Here is a 14,936-nt window from a genome sequence, read left to right on the forward strand (position 1 = left end):
TTTTTTGTTTTGCAGCCTGGGTCTCCACTGGAGTGAGTGGGGGAGGGGAGGGTTTGGACACAGGATTAACGGGGAAGTTACTTTTTGGTTTGTTAATGAGGAGTTGGGGATAGAGGTGAAGGGTGAGAGCGTGGAATTTAGAAGCTGAAGGGCTGCACGTCTACTGGGCTGCCCAGTGCCTCATGCTGTGTGAGCTGCCCGCAGTGTTCTGCTCCCAGCCATCCCTTCCTGCCTCTGTTGCAGCCACCCCTTCACCCTGACCCCTTCATCCTGAGCACCCTGGGAAACGAGTGGTGAGCATGCTGTCCAAAATGTCAGTGATCCCATGGTCTCAGGCTGGGCAACTTCTCGGGTGGTGACTCCACCCACCACCTCAGTAACCCCCGGGGAAGCTGAGGTGTGTTCCCCTCCAGCTACAATTCCCCACAGTACCCTCCTCAAGCAGAAAAGCCAAAGAAGGATCACAGTTGAAGACAGTTTAACAGCAGCTGCTGATTCTCTAGTCTCAATAGTTTAAGATCTGAAATATTTCCCAAGCAACTGAGGAATAACGATGGTCACAGATACTCCTCAGGGCTTTGGAAGCTTCTCGTTAAGGACCAGGGACTTGAAGATAATGATACTATCCCCTGCCAAGGCCTGTAGCCAGATCATTGCTGCTTTATTGTCAACTGGATCAGAAGATTCTGGCAGAGCTAATAAAGTCAGGCTGGACATCTGACCTCTGTTTATTCCCAGAAAGTCATCAACTCGAACCAGCAGTGTAGTCGTAGTGCCAAGCCCCAGCTTAAAGCCTGACTGATTATGATCCAAGAAACTAGAGAAATCTCAGAGTTGTTGTGGTTGGCTGCTTTCCACCTTCTCAGATAATTTTACCCAAACAGTGGTGTGAGGGGGAGGCAGGCTCCCATACCAGGAAGAACACGATGAAAGAAGGAATCAGGCAGGACCTGCCAGAGGAAAGGTTTGTTGTCCTTTCCAGGAGCTACTCAGACCCTAAGTTAGGACAGGCAGGTTCCACTTAACCTCTGATCCAACACCAATCCAGCTGTGTGGGAAAAGATGTCTGTTTCCGAGGTCAACTCTCGGGGCCCCAAGGATCAGGCCGTCAGCAGGGACAGGGGCAGGGCAGGGCTCCAGTGGGCGCGTATGCTCACCCTGGTCTGGACGGCAGGAAGCCGGTGATCACCTCTGAGCCCCGACACCCAGAATGCCACCCCCCCTCGGCTGTCATGTGGCCAGGGAGCCTGCGCAGCGTCCCCAGGAGGTACCGTGGAGTGCTCGGGGGCAGGAAATGCCCTTTGGGGAAGGGGACACACAGCCGCACGGAAGACGGGGCAGCGGCTGGGAGAGCGGGAGACAGAGTTTGACCCCGAGCTCTCAGGAACTGGGAACAAGGGAGGCGGCGTCTGTGCCTTGCTCCACTCGTGACACCCCTCGCTCCTGGCTGGTCCTTCCTCTCTCGTGCCTGCTGGAGGGACCAGCTGCATCACTCCCAGGCCACGCGCAGACTCGGGCCTGCCCTGTGGACTTCAGACCTGGAGGCCTGCCTGCTCTGTGGAGGATTGCGTGGAATTGCCGCCCCGGTCCTAGCCCGTCTTCTTCAGACCCGCTCGCTCTGGAGCTCCTGCACCCCAGCCCCACAGCGACCAACCTTGGATTCTCAGGTGGCTGGGCCCCAAGTGGCGAGTCCACCGGCCTCCTTGCCACCCCTGCCCCCGGCAGCCCTCCCGGTCTCCAGCACCCACCGCAGAGGCTCCCGGCTCACAGTCACCCCGGGTCTCAACGCTGCCAGCAGCTAACCCCGGGCACCCCGTTTGTTGAAAGGTACCTCCACGTCACAGGCCACTCTGGGCTGCTTGAGCTGCACGACGAGCAGGCCGCTCTGCTCGCTGTCCTGCGCGCAGTCGATCTCCGTGACCGGGAAGGCCTGCTGCTGGGTGTCCTCACTGACGCTCACCACGAAGAGCACTTCTGACGTCAGCAGCAGGCAGCCATCGTGCTCCTGGCCCGAGCCCCTCACCAGAACCACCTCCAGGGCCATGTGCACTTCTGGTCTGCCCAGAGACTGGAGCATCTTCCTGCGTCAGGAGAAAGGTGAGGCCAAAGTCAGCTTGGGAGGCATGCTCGCCTCTCCGGGCTCACAGTTTGAACCAAAGCCAGGGCCCTCCCTCACTAATCTGATGATTCATTTCATCTTGAAATGTGTAACTGTCACTCTAATTCTGATTCTGGTCAATCGAACCCAGCTCCTCCTGAAGACAAAGACACCCCTTGGTTTGGTGATTCCTCTTCCCCCTGTTAGAAATGTCACCCCTAGTTAGGACACACACGACCTCAGGCCCTCTCGTGGGCCCTGGCACCTCTGCCAATGGGCATCTTGCCCTGCGCGGGACGTGGGGGGGGGGTGTTCTGCTGCCAGCCCAGAGCTGTGGACCGGCAGCCTTGCCCTGAAAACAGCTGCTCCTCGTGGGCTCCCCTGGAAGGGTGGCCCGTTAGCTTGGAGGGAGCCAGGCCCTGTTAACAGACAGCGCACGTGTACACCTAAACCAGCGTCCAGATCATCTTACCAGACGTATTTGACGTGGCTGTTTGGAGCCTGGTCAGCGTGCAGATCACTTGGCTGATAGCGCTGTTTGGGAAGCTGAGAAAGTCCAGCTCCATGTAAAATACCTGTCGTAAGAGAAGTAAGGGGGTTTTACTAGTTGTTTTCTGGAAAACAGTTTCATGCTACAGTGATGTCATCTGCTTAGAGCCATCTATAAAACGCTACAGATCCAAAATGATGTCACATCTCTGGAAGTAAGTGTATAGATAATCATTAAACATTGTAGTGCTCTTAACCCGGGTGATCTTATATTAGCTGCAAGCTGAAATATGAATGAGCTACAGTCCAAGTACAGGAGGGCACTTAGAGGAAGCATAATGCTCCTGGGAGTAGTCAGGCCTGAGCAATAGCTTACACATCATTTACAGCTGATGTGACACAAAGTCAAGACTTAGTTGACTTCCTTGCTTAATATTACATTACGTCTGTATCTGCGGTGTGGCTGGTCAAATAAAAAACACAACACACAGAGATGCACACAAAGGCGCATGGTTTGCCTAGATACAGTATTTAAATGACTTAGTCCAGCTGTTAGACATGAATACGTATACATTTATGAGCGCTCGTGGGGCCTCTGGTTTATTACACGCTCTCCCTGGTGCCAGCACCAAACGAGGGCACCCAGCGGCAGCCACGCAGTCCTCCAGAGACGCTCCGGAACCAGAGATGGTACAGCCTGTGTGCTTTCTGAGGGCCCGTAAATGTTTATAAACGAGGCACAGTCATTAGACCAAGAGTTAGTGGTTTGTAAAACCTTCAGAGCGGTAATAAAAGTTTTACAAGAATGATGGAAACCAATGAGGCCATGTGAAGCTCTGCTCCGAGATGCTCTTACTAAGGGAGAAACCCCACAGCCCCGGGACACGCGCAGTGAGGGACAAGAGCGCTTTCAAGACCAGAGGAATTTATGAAGTCTAAGTTGACTTTATCTTGCTGCCGTCCATGGCAAAAGGAATACTGTTTCTATGAATGTGTAAGAATTTGATAAGGGAGCGTTTAACTTTGTCCAGTTGTGAGTTGTGGCAGTACTTTTTGTCAGTTTCCCGGTGAGTGAAGGTGTCATTCACGGAAGGGGAGAGAGGCAGACGTGAGGGGGAGGGGGCGAGGGGGAGGGGGAGAACACATGTTCCTGTCTGTGTGGTCTTCTAAAGGAGCCTCTCCGGCTGGCTGCCTGAGCCCGGGCATTCTTCCCGCTCTCTTCCTCTCAGACACGGGCTTTATGCCCTCATCTGGCTGCCTCTTGTCAGATCTAGCGAGGCGCAGAGCCGCGGTCAAACGCACCCTGCGGGCTTCACGGCCAGGTGCAGCTACGCACGCAGAGTGCCTGCCTGTCGTCTGTGGTGCCGGCCACCACTTCATGCCCAAAATGATACCGATTTTAGGTACAAAGGTAACAATTCCTGAGTCCCAGGCAGGACGTCCGGCTGTCAGGACTCTGTGCTTTCACTGCAAGGGCAAGTGTTCAACCCCTGGTCGGGGAACTAAGGAAGATTCTATAAGCCTTGTGGTGAGGCCAAAAAAAAAAAGTAATTCCAGTTACCTATTTGAGGAGAAGGGGATGACAGAGGATGAGATGGCTGGATGGCATCACCGACTTAATGGACATGAGTCTGAGTAAACTCCGGGAGTTGGTGATGGACAGGGAGGCCTGGCGTGCTGCAGTCACTGGGGTCGCAAAGAGTCAGACACGACCAAGCGACTGAACTGACTGACTGTCACCACTTTGCAGTAACTCACACTGCAGACCTGCTGATACTCATTTCCACAAGCAAATGTCAAACTGTCTTCAAGGTAAAGTACCATATATATTGTAGTATCTATGCATTTACTTCATTTTTAAAAGACCTTTTTTTATATTGGATGGTTAGATAGCATCACCGACTCAATGGACATGAATTTGATCAAACTTCCGGAGATAGTGGAGGACAGAGGAGCCTGGCGTGCTGCAGTCCATGGGGTTGCAAGGAGTCAGACATGACTTAGTGACAGAACAACTATTTATGTAAAGTCACTTAATGTGCTCTGCCCAGAATACAGAAAATTAGCAGAGGAAGAAGCGCTTCCTTTCCCACACACCCACTGTGTGCGCCTGGGTTTGTGGAGAGCTCTGGCACCATCCTAAGGCGAGCCCGGGTCCTCCACACCAGCGTGCTCTGGGAATGGTTTTCAGTGGCAGATGATGCACCTTTGCTGACCTTGGCCAGGAGACTGGGCCTGGCTGCCAGAGCAACAGAGTCTGATGGCGAGAAATCCATGCCTGATGCCAAGCTGCACGGGCACTGTGCATGCACCCACCAACACACGCGTGCTCCTCTTTCTTTCTCCAGACTCACAGGCATTGTTTTTTTAAAGATAGCCTTCCTGCTTTAGAACTTATTTTTTTCTTTCAAATTGCTCACCAGAAAAAGTAAGTCTACTCTCTGCTTCAATATATCTGACTTTCTGTCCTCAACCTCTAACTGGTTACATTTCATTAAAGTCTGCTTTGTTAAAAGACTATAAAAAGACTCCATGACATATATACACTGAAATTACTAATTGATTTCCTACCTCTATAATTGTATTATCATAATTTATTAGTAGTAGTCCAATTCTACTCTTTTGTGTAAATAAGCATAAGGAGATGAGAAAAAGAACTATTATTTATAGCTTTATCTATTTTATTTTTCACTCCTTGGTCATGTGAGAGCCTAGACTATCTTAGAGAAACCTTGGTATAGTAATGCAAATTAGCCGGTGATGTCTGAGTTGGCCAGTTCTCCAGGACTCACCATAGCCAGTCTGTGACACCAGCTCAGCAGCGCCCCCGATGGGCTTCGTGAATACCCCCATGATTCCTTTCCCCACGCCGGAGATAACACCCTTGGCCTTGTGTCCTGCTGAAGCTTGCGCCTCCGATGTTTTCTGGAAGTTCTGCATTGGCTGATCAACTATACCAGCAATTGCACCTGAAAAATAACAAAAGCCTGGGTAAGGACTGAGGCATGAAATCCTAAGAAAGTGCATACTTTCAATCTGGAACAGTTTTGTTTGGATTGAAACCCCACCCTCATTATACAGCTCTCTACTATGCATTCATTTACCATTTATCTAAGTACACTGAGGCTATTTTAGACATTTATTATTGCAGTGTCTTCATCAAAACATGATGTTCTAACTAGGTTTGACCCAACACAGCCAGGATCTATGAAGTTCAGTTTAGAATTTAATAAACATGCCAGACTACTTCCAAGTGGCACTCACACACCTTTCTCCAGAAATCAAGCAACACAGTTTAGAGAAAAGTGTGAATGATTCCTTAGGAGAGTGAGCCAAATATATTTTCACTGAATCTGGGGATGAAAAAACTGAAAAGGGCGAGCCTCTTTCTTGTTCTCTCTTTTAGTAAGAATAAGAGCAATTGTTTAATATAACATTAATATATTAAGAATTATATAAGAGTAATTATTGATATAATAATAATTATTTCTATTACAGTAAATCTGTCTCAAGGGTTTACTATATGCTAAGGGCTTACTTGCAGGAGATCATTAATTCTCACACTCCTTAGGAGTCATGGTTTTTATCCTGCTCCTAGACAAGGCTGCCGAGGCACAGGGAGGTTAAGGAGTTTTCCCAAGGTCACACAGCTGTCCCGTGCTTGCGCCAGGATTTGAGTCTAGGGAGTCAAGAGTCACAGCCTCATTCTTAACCACCAAGCTAGTCACTGATCCTGTTTATAAAACAAGCTTCTCTCCTTGACCAGTCTTGGAAAAATCTCCTTTTCTCTCACTTCAACTGAGGTTTGGCCACTTAACTCTTTGCTTGAGAACAGCTAGAAGCCCAGAGCTCACGCTGTCTGCTCTAACAACTTTCCCAGGGGGCAGCCGGGCCAGGCGTGAATCCCTCGGCTTCTGTGGGTCCCCTCCTTGCTCCTCTCACTCTGAGGGACCGGGGTGAGCTCGAGTAAAGGCCTCAGAAGTCTAGATTTTTCTGCCACAATGGAGTGAGGCGTTCCCTAACCCAGCAAGAGGTAAAAATTTCATTACAGTTCTTGACGGAATTCTGTTTTCAACTCAAACCTGCTAGGATTAATGAAAATGCACCATCCCCGGGTAGAAATTTTAGCTCATGTCAAATCCCATTATTCCAAATGCCACTAATTCAAAGTCTCCTGGGTAAAGGGAGATTTCCAGGTCTCAGTTAATGACCTGCTAATTTCAAGTCATATTCCATTGAACAAAATCCAGTAAAACAAAAAGGGCAGGTCCTTTGGGTCAGTTATAAAGGGAACGTTCTTCATGGATTCCACTCTTCTAAATTTTGACAGCGCCATTTAAGTTTATGTACTGACAGATTAACAGTGACCTGAGGCGAAGGGTCTGTTTCTCAGCCTAGACCACGGCTTCCCAAACCTCTTATACAAACGATGCTGGAAGCAGAGGCGGCTGCTCATGGTTGGCCTGGGCCACCCTGGCGGTCAGCGACCATGGGCCACGGTGGTCTCAGGCACCCTGTGACACCCAGTCTTGGGGCCTGGGCTGGGAGCTCGCCTCGCGTCTTCAGTCTGAGGAATCTGAGGTTCTGTTCTCCATCTATGAGGTCAGGAGTCAGGGCAGCTGGGAAGTATTAATGGAACCGGCTGCACTGGGAGGGGCAAGAACCCTAGGGTCTTCTCTTCAAATCATCTCACAGCAGGCAGTTCAAAGCGAAAAGCATCATATCAAAGAATACAGCCTTTGCGATGTCACTTCCTGATTTCTTTGAAAGATGCCCATGCTGAGAGCAGAAAAGGTGGGGTAAATAACAACAAATTCACCAATAAATGAATTGCCTCTCTGCATTTTTCTGGTAGAAATGTCTTTTCTCAGGTGCAGATTTCCATTAAGACTATTAACACTGAGTTAGGAGGGGGGCAGGTGAAAATCTCCCATTTTCCTTTAATGTGCCAGGCCTGAGAGGCAAGGAGCCTGGGGCAGCACCCACCCCGGGCTCTGACCCCCATCTGCCTAAGTGCAGATAGGAACCGCAGTGAGGCTCCCCTTTGATCCTCCACTTTCTCCAGCCACCGGCTGCAGTGAAGGCTTGGTTACCAGGGCTTTGATAGATAAAACTCTTCCGGCAGCCCCCAAAGTGGGAAGCCTGAATGCTGTGACAAGGTGTTAGATCCTAAGAGGCAGAGGAGGAGCTGTGGGGGCCCGGGGCCCTGGGCAGGAGGCCGGCCTGACGCACACACGGGGCCCGGATGCCTGAGACCCCAGCCCTGTCTGCGAAGCAGCTCTCAGGGCTGAGGGCTCTCTTGGTAAGCCTAATCCAGCTAAATCCCACCGCTGGTAAATTATTTACTGCCGTATACTCCAACTCTGCTCTGAGGCTTTAGGTAGTGGAAATGGATCCCCAAACTTGTCCATTGGCATCAGGCCACGAAGAGCAGCCAAGAGGAGCTGGCTGTGATGTGACGAGGTGAAGCAGGGAGGGGAGGGGGCTTCCAGGGACGGTCCGGCTTCACTTTCTCCTTTTTCTAATTGCCATGCCACGTGGCCTGTGGGATCTTAGTTCCGCAATCAAGGATCGAACTCATGCCCTCACGTGGGAAGGACGTGCAGAGGCCTATCCACCGGAACACCAAGGAAGTCCCCGATGTGCTTCCTTTCCTGCCCTTCCTTCGCTGCAAGATGGGGCTTGCTCTGTGAAGCAAGGCAACAAGAAGGCTCTCTTCACCTCTTCTGTGACTCGCTCAGCGTTGGGCTGGTTTCTAATTTGTCAATGTTCTGCCCGTGTGGCTGTTCCAGTGCTGCCATGGTACATGCTGTAATTTTATTTTGGGCTTTTTTGTTTTTAATCACGATGGTGGAGGCACAGGCTGCGACACCGCTCCAAAGCTCACCCTTCCAGGGACAAACAAGCCCCATGGAGTGTATTGGGCATCCCAGCTGAGGCTCTCTTGTTTTTGACCAGAACAGATAAGCAAACCGAGAAGGAAGCATGCTTGTTGTTCCAAAACTCTCTTCTAATTGGAACGCAGGGTGCCGATGGCTGAGGGTGGCACCAGAGGGACCACGGGCCAGCACCTTCTGGGCACCCACATCCTGACTCACCTGGCGGAGGCCTTGTGGCCGGGATTCTGAATGTCATCCCGAGAGCGGCCGTGGAGACGGGGCGTGGCTGCAGGGAAATCCAGCAACTAACTCTTCTTAAGTCAGAGAAGGGAGTTCTGACAGCCTGCCTTTGGTATTCATGAGAGCAAGTCCCATCTGAGAGGGAACGTGCCCAGTAAGGGCCACATGGAGCTCACATCCCCTCTCAGCAGGCTCCAGGCTGTAGTAGAAAGTGGGGCTGTCTGGGGAACAGAGCTGGTAAGTGCGGGCAAGCCTGATGCCAACTCTGCAGGCTGGACAGAGTTCTTCCAAAAGCCATTGCTTTCTGAAAACAGTTGTGGACCTCCTCCAGGAGCCTCGGTGGCATCCCTCTCTGGGCCATCACTTCCTCACTGACCCGGGGCAATGGGCCTGGCCAGGCAGCCATAGATGTCCTTGGATTTTTCAAGAGCCTCATAACACTCCACAGTGTCCTCATGAGGGCCGAGCTGAGTCAAGAAGGTCCATCAAACTCATAAATATTTGGGGGAAATGTGTTTTTCCTACTCTGCAACTTTCAATTGTTCAGTCTCCCCACATCCTGATTGTTTCCAGGCATGGAGCCCTTCAGGGTGGGTGACATGTGGGAAGACCCAGGCTCTTGTCCTGCCTGGACGCATGACCTGGGCAAGTCACCTAACCTCATCCACATCTAGGGTTTGAAGACCAGACAAGATGACTCATGTGGAAGTGCTCTGACAACCCTGAAGTGTTATTTAAATATATTTCTACTAACTAGGTCATTTATGTTTATGTCTTACAAAGAAGAAACTGAGTAACTAGCTTTTAGATTTCACTAAGCATGGCTATTATATATAAACAGCTCTAACTTCAGTCGGGCACTTACTGGCATGTGGCAGTTTTACACACCATTTCTGGGGATATTATGTGGCGGCAAATCCATACTTTCCCAGGGGAGAAAAGTATAGATTGGTTCTACCCTCCCTTTTTTCTTCCTGCCATACATCAAGAAGCAGGCGTTTTGAGATGACCCAGTGATCATGTGGGATGTGGTTATTGAACTCTTCCAAGAAAGGAAGCTGGTTGGGTCAACCTTAGTCTGAGGAGCACAGAAATGGACATCCTGCTCATGGTGTGCTGCTGGGAGCGGAGCTCCTGGGGGCCCAGGGTCAGGCCACTCCTGGCAGGTGCCATCAGATTCACATCATTCCCAGAACTCCTAGGTTTGTGGAAATTAACTTTAGATTCTGAAAGACTCTGTGAGCCTATTGCAATTTCCATAGACAGCCTAAATGATTCCCTTGCATGGATGAGTGTATACAAAACATGATGATTATAGCAAAGTTCAAAGGTTTGGGATTGTCTATCCTGGTTAACAACGGGAGCCGTGCTCCGAAGGGTGACGTCTCAAAGGCAGAATCACAGCGCCCCACGTAAGTGATTTCTACCACCGGGTACAGTCTCAGACAGTGGAAAATGGGGGTAGAGGTGGGCTTCCCTGGGTGGGAAGAGCCCAGATCAGCCAAGATGGAAACAGCCACATGCCAGCCAGCTCAGGTCTCCTCTGCTGAGTGCCTCTGTCCAAGAAGATCCTGAACAGTGGGGAGGAAGTGCTCCTGCCCACAGCAGAGGGCATGCAAGGCCACAATTCTTAGCAGAAAGAAGTCCCACGGTTGCCAGGTAGTGACCCAAGGCCTCCACGATAACCTCACCGTCACTTCCTATGGTTACAGCACCTGGACTAAAGTTAAAGCCAAGACGCCCCTGCCACTGGTCAGATGGCTCTCTTTGCTGGGACACTCGCTGAAACCAGACAGCCCTTTTCGTTTCCTTGCTACCATAATATAATGAAGGTGCTGCTGACCACACAGGGATGCTGTGTCTGGCGTGCAACGACCACCACTACTTCTAGTAATGGCAGAGTCATTTCCAGCCCGAATTTACAAAAGTGAAGCCCTGAGGTCATAAAGATAGGGACCTGGAACCGGAGCCTGGGGTTTGCTGACTCCCGAGGACCGTCCCCCCCCTCCCCACCACCTACACCAGAGCAGCCACGCCACCCGCGAGGGGTTTGCTCCGTAAGCAGCTGCTCCACCCCAGATCCCCATTCCCACACGTTATCACCCGGCCATGCCCCACATCCCTGCAGGTTCCTTAGGACTTAAACAATTTCTGGTAACTGCACCTGAGCTTGAAACATCTCACTGCTCCCTGTCAGAGCCTCACTCAGCCGGCCGCTGTAAGAGGAGGGCTTGTGTACAGAACTGCAGCCTGGAGAGAGGACAGGTCCTTTCAAGCTCATCGTTTCTGACCTTTGCTCTCCCTGCTTTGGGCCCCTTTGATCTCCCAGAGATGCAAACTCCTTCAGATGCTCCGCGGGCAGGCGGCCAAGCAACACAGTTTTAAATTCCTTTCCAAACAAATAAACAGAAGATACCCTTGAAAATCCTGCTCTGCAAAATTTCAGCTCTGAAGTTTCCTTTTTTTATAGATTTTTTTTTTCCAGAGCACTTGTTTTTCAAACGTTTGTAATATTTGGAAATACCCAGAGCAGTCTTCCCCTCTCTCTGTACCATCTGGCTGCTGGACAAACAGCAATTACTCGGAAAAATAAAAGGAAAGAGTGGGCTCCTCACTGAAGTTTACATGACATTTGCACATGGCTCAAGTGCTTCTCAAACAAAAGCAGGCACTTCAATTGCTGATTGCCATATCTGAGGCGGAGAGGGGGTAAGGCTTCAGGAGGCTGGCCTGTTACTCCCTCAGGCAAGCAGGTGGCTGTGGGCTGACATTCTCCAGTTGACGCCGGAACGGGACCTTCCCGGGTGAATGACTCCTTAGGGATGCCACGAGGGGGCAGAGAGGAGGAGGCCGGAGAGGCTACTCGTACTAGCGCGCGGGAAGGCGGGGCCCCGGCCCCAGGATGGCCCTGCCAGCCACACCGGGATCGGCGTGGGGACCAGGCTGCCGGCCTCGTCTCCGCCTCAGCTTCGTCTGCAGGAAGACGGAAGGGCCACACCACCCCCGGTTCCGGCCCGGGGGTACCTGGCCCCAGCAGGGCCGCGGGCAGATGCCTGAACGCGCCCCGCCCCCTCCCCGGCCCCTTACCGAGCAGGCTGAGGCCCAGCCGGGACAGGCCCTGCCGGAGACCCTCGCCCAGGCTCTCCGGGAGCTGCCGCCGCCACTCCTCCTGCCGGTTGTAGTGCTCCTCGTCCAGCGACAGCCGGTCCATGTTCCGGGCCAGGCTCGTGGCCAGGTTGGTGATGGACGTGAGGGTACCTGAGGAAACAGAGGCACGTGGGTTAGGGGTCCTGGTCGCATGGATGCTGGTCCCAGGGGAGGGGTCCCTGGAGCACTGCAGGCGAGCGGAGTCCACAGTGGCCTTCTGGACTTGCCCTTGGACAGTGAGGGCGGCCTTCCCCTTGGGCAGGGTGAGGCCATGGCATTCGGAAAATGAGGTGAAGGTGAACATTTGCTGAGGAAAGGTGATACACTCAGTCCTCACAGCCGATAGGGTTAGACCCTTCCTCACCAGAGAAATGCCTGCAATATCACACAGAGCTATCATGCACTCATCTGACTGTCAGGGCTTGGCTACAACAGTTAGTTTTGAAGTCCTTAGGGAGGCCCCGTTTTTTGAAGGTTGCAATTTGCTGGCTCTCATTTGAAAGGGTAAGGTTATATTGCTGAATTTTAAACAGATTGTAAAGGAATGTTTCCACTTTAGGAGTAAGATCTATTCTTCCCCATTACTCCAGTCACAGTAAAGGAAGACACTCAAGTTTATCATTTGACAGTCAGGAAATAATTATTATGCCACAGAGAATATGTGCGATTTTGATATTCAGGGTGTTAGCTGGAAAAAAAAGAAAAGTGAAGCCAATAAAGAGTAAGGCACGTGAAAGCCAGGATTCTGTCTGGTTTTCCCAAGAAAGGCTATTTCTGAGTCTTGCTCAAGACAGTCATAATCCCCTCCAGCAAGTCTGCATAGGTCTCAGTGAGCAAAACTGAAAGACATCAACGGACATATCCTGAAGCTAACGAATTAGTTCATCTGTTATTGGATGTCTAGGATCAAGAAGAAATGGAAGATGTTGTTTTTGCAGCTGCATCTTTACCAGTCATCTGAAAAGAAAAAAAAATCCATGTACACACACACACACACACACACACACACACACACAGACAAACCAAACAGATTTTGCTAAGAGGAAAGAACAAGTGTAAAAAACATTCAGTGAGTCACCACACTAAAATTACCGGAGTTCGATTTAGCAGGTGTTGGTTGTCTTATTTTAAAATAAAAACAACAGAACCACAAAGATTCAAGTGTCAGGAGTGAGAAATCCACAGTGACTCGCCCTTGGGTTCCCGCGGCTCAGCTCACAGGCCTCCCGGATGACCGGGGGCCCCGGAGGGAGTGGCCCTGTCACTGTCCATGGAATTTGGTTTATTGCTCTCGCTGTTCTCTTGCCAGTCCCCCCTCTGTGGGCCATGGGTTCTCGTATTTCAAGCTCAAGTCTTGTTTGAGGCCTTCTAGAGACTTCTATAACCTGCCTACTCATAAGAGAGTTGCAGTACTGTTGACTGTAAAAGGCCTTTTACCGGGCGGGGGAAGAAGGCCTTTGCCCTGTTTCCCCTGCCTCCCGCTGAGAAGAATCGGGGACTCAGATGGCTCTTGTTAGTTCCCGAGTCACTGCCAACTTGACCAAAATATGGGCAAACAAACACGGATGAAAGGGAAGCACGCTCCTTCCCGAGGTGGGGGTGGGGGTGGCCGACTGCAGTTTGGCTCCTGCGCCCGATGACGCGTCCGGGCCACAAGGTGGCGCTGTGTACGTGGCGAGCCGGGGGGAAAGCAGGCCCACTCACCTCCCCACCGGCTTCCACGTCAAAATGTATCCTGCTCCTTACAAAAGTTATGACAACTGTATCTACATTAAAAAAAAAATATGATGAGGCAACACAGTGTAGGATTTCTGATGTTTAGCAGAAGTCCTGAACACCTTTAATATTTCTGCATTTATCACATGGAATAACAGTTGAGCCAATCCTTGTTTTCCCAATGGGAGGTTTCAAATTCTGACGTTTCTGAAACATTTTCACACAACTACAGGCAAGCAGTGATCTGTTTAAAACATAAAACGTTATATATGAGCTTTGTTACAAATCCAGCGTCTCACTGCCAGCTAACAAGCCAAACAAAGCTAGAGGCAATATTAATTCACCGAGAACCTTTAACACGTTCTTTAAAAAGTAAGACAGGGAAGGAATGAAAATCAGGCCTCATTACCAGGAACCCGAAGAGCTACCTTTGGAAATGTGCTTCACAAACGATGTAGTTCCTCTGGAAACCCCGCTGACGAAGGCTCCCGGGCCTCGGGTCAGCCCCTCGTACGGAAGCCTGAAGAAGTCCGCGATGCCGTTCCCGATACTTCGCACCAGACTTGCAGGGCTGCCAAGGATTTCCAGGGATCCAACCACCCAGCCTGCGAGGGAGACCGGAGGGAAGGGGTGACTGAAATCTTAAATGCAGCACTTTCAACATTTGGGAAAAGTGACCCATTTTCCCTGCAATTCATTTTTCACACTAGAATTGAGAATGTAATAAGCTCCTTTGGAGCAAAATATGGGAAATAACTCATTCACTGTGAATTCATAAATGGCAAACTTTCATACTTTATAAATCAAAGTGATCCTTTTGGCAGCCTCACAAATAGCTTTAATATGACTTCCCTGCCTCCTGTATTCCTGCTAAAAGGGACCCGTGTGCAGGGGCATGACGTTCCACCCCCTCCCAGCCAAGAGGCCCCTGGGGCGGCAGGTGTCCGCAGGCTGGGGGGTTCTCCTTAAAGCTCCCTGGGGCAGCGAGGGGCTGGGACGCAGAGGAGCAGATGCCTGGTCTCGGGAGGAGGCCAGATGCTAAATGGGGTGCTGCAAAGGGGACGCGCAGCTCTGACAGGGACGGAGGAGTTATTTTTAATCTTTCCCAATCCTACCAAGCTGAGTGCTTCCCTTTGGAGTGGAGCTGGAGCCAGAGAAACGTCTCCCCTTCCACCCCGGCTTCAGTTGTGTAAACTCTGGTGATAGGGACGTACTGATTAGCTTAGCGAGAGGGGCTTGTTCCCTGCGAGGGTCCCAGGCGGGGAGCTTGGGATCTGGTTTCCTATTTGAGCTGGGGCTTGCCAGGAGCCGGCCAGTTTAGCGGCCTGACTGTGGAGTGCTCGGCCCCATGGGAATGGCTGTGTGGA

General features: G+C 51.0%; 1 protein-coding gene across 8 annotated transcripts in view; it reads right to left on the minus strand.

The window, feature by feature from the left end:
* Positions 1-14,936, minus strand: part of VPS13B (vacuolar protein sorting 13 homolog B) — a 775,932-nt gene that overhangs the window by 3,163 nt on the left and 757,833 nt on the right. For all 8 annotated transcript variants that reach the window (XM_043880234.1, XM_043880239.1, XM_043880237.1 and 5 more), the window contains 5 exons: positions 13,998-14,174; positions 11,794-11,964; positions 5,380-5,556; positions 2,571-2,673; positions 1,832-2,081 (listed from right to left, as the gene is read on the minus strand). In XM_043880234.1, the coding sequence (XP_043736169.1) occupies positions 1,832-2,081; positions 2,571-2,673; positions 5,380-5,556; positions 11,794-11,964; positions 13,998-14,174 (878 nt within the window). The remainder of the gene's footprint in view (positions 1-1,831; positions 2,082-2,570; positions 2,674-5,379; positions 5,557-11,793; positions 11,965-13,997; positions 14,175-14,936) is intronic.

This window comes from Cervus elaphus, chromosome 21, assembly GCF_910594005.1.
Source record: "Cervus elaphus chromosome 21, mCerEla1.1, whole genome shotgun sequence".
NCBI classification, from domain to species: domain Eukaryota; kingdom Metazoa; phylum Chordata; class Mammalia; order Artiodactyla; family Cervidae; genus Cervus; species Cervus elaphus.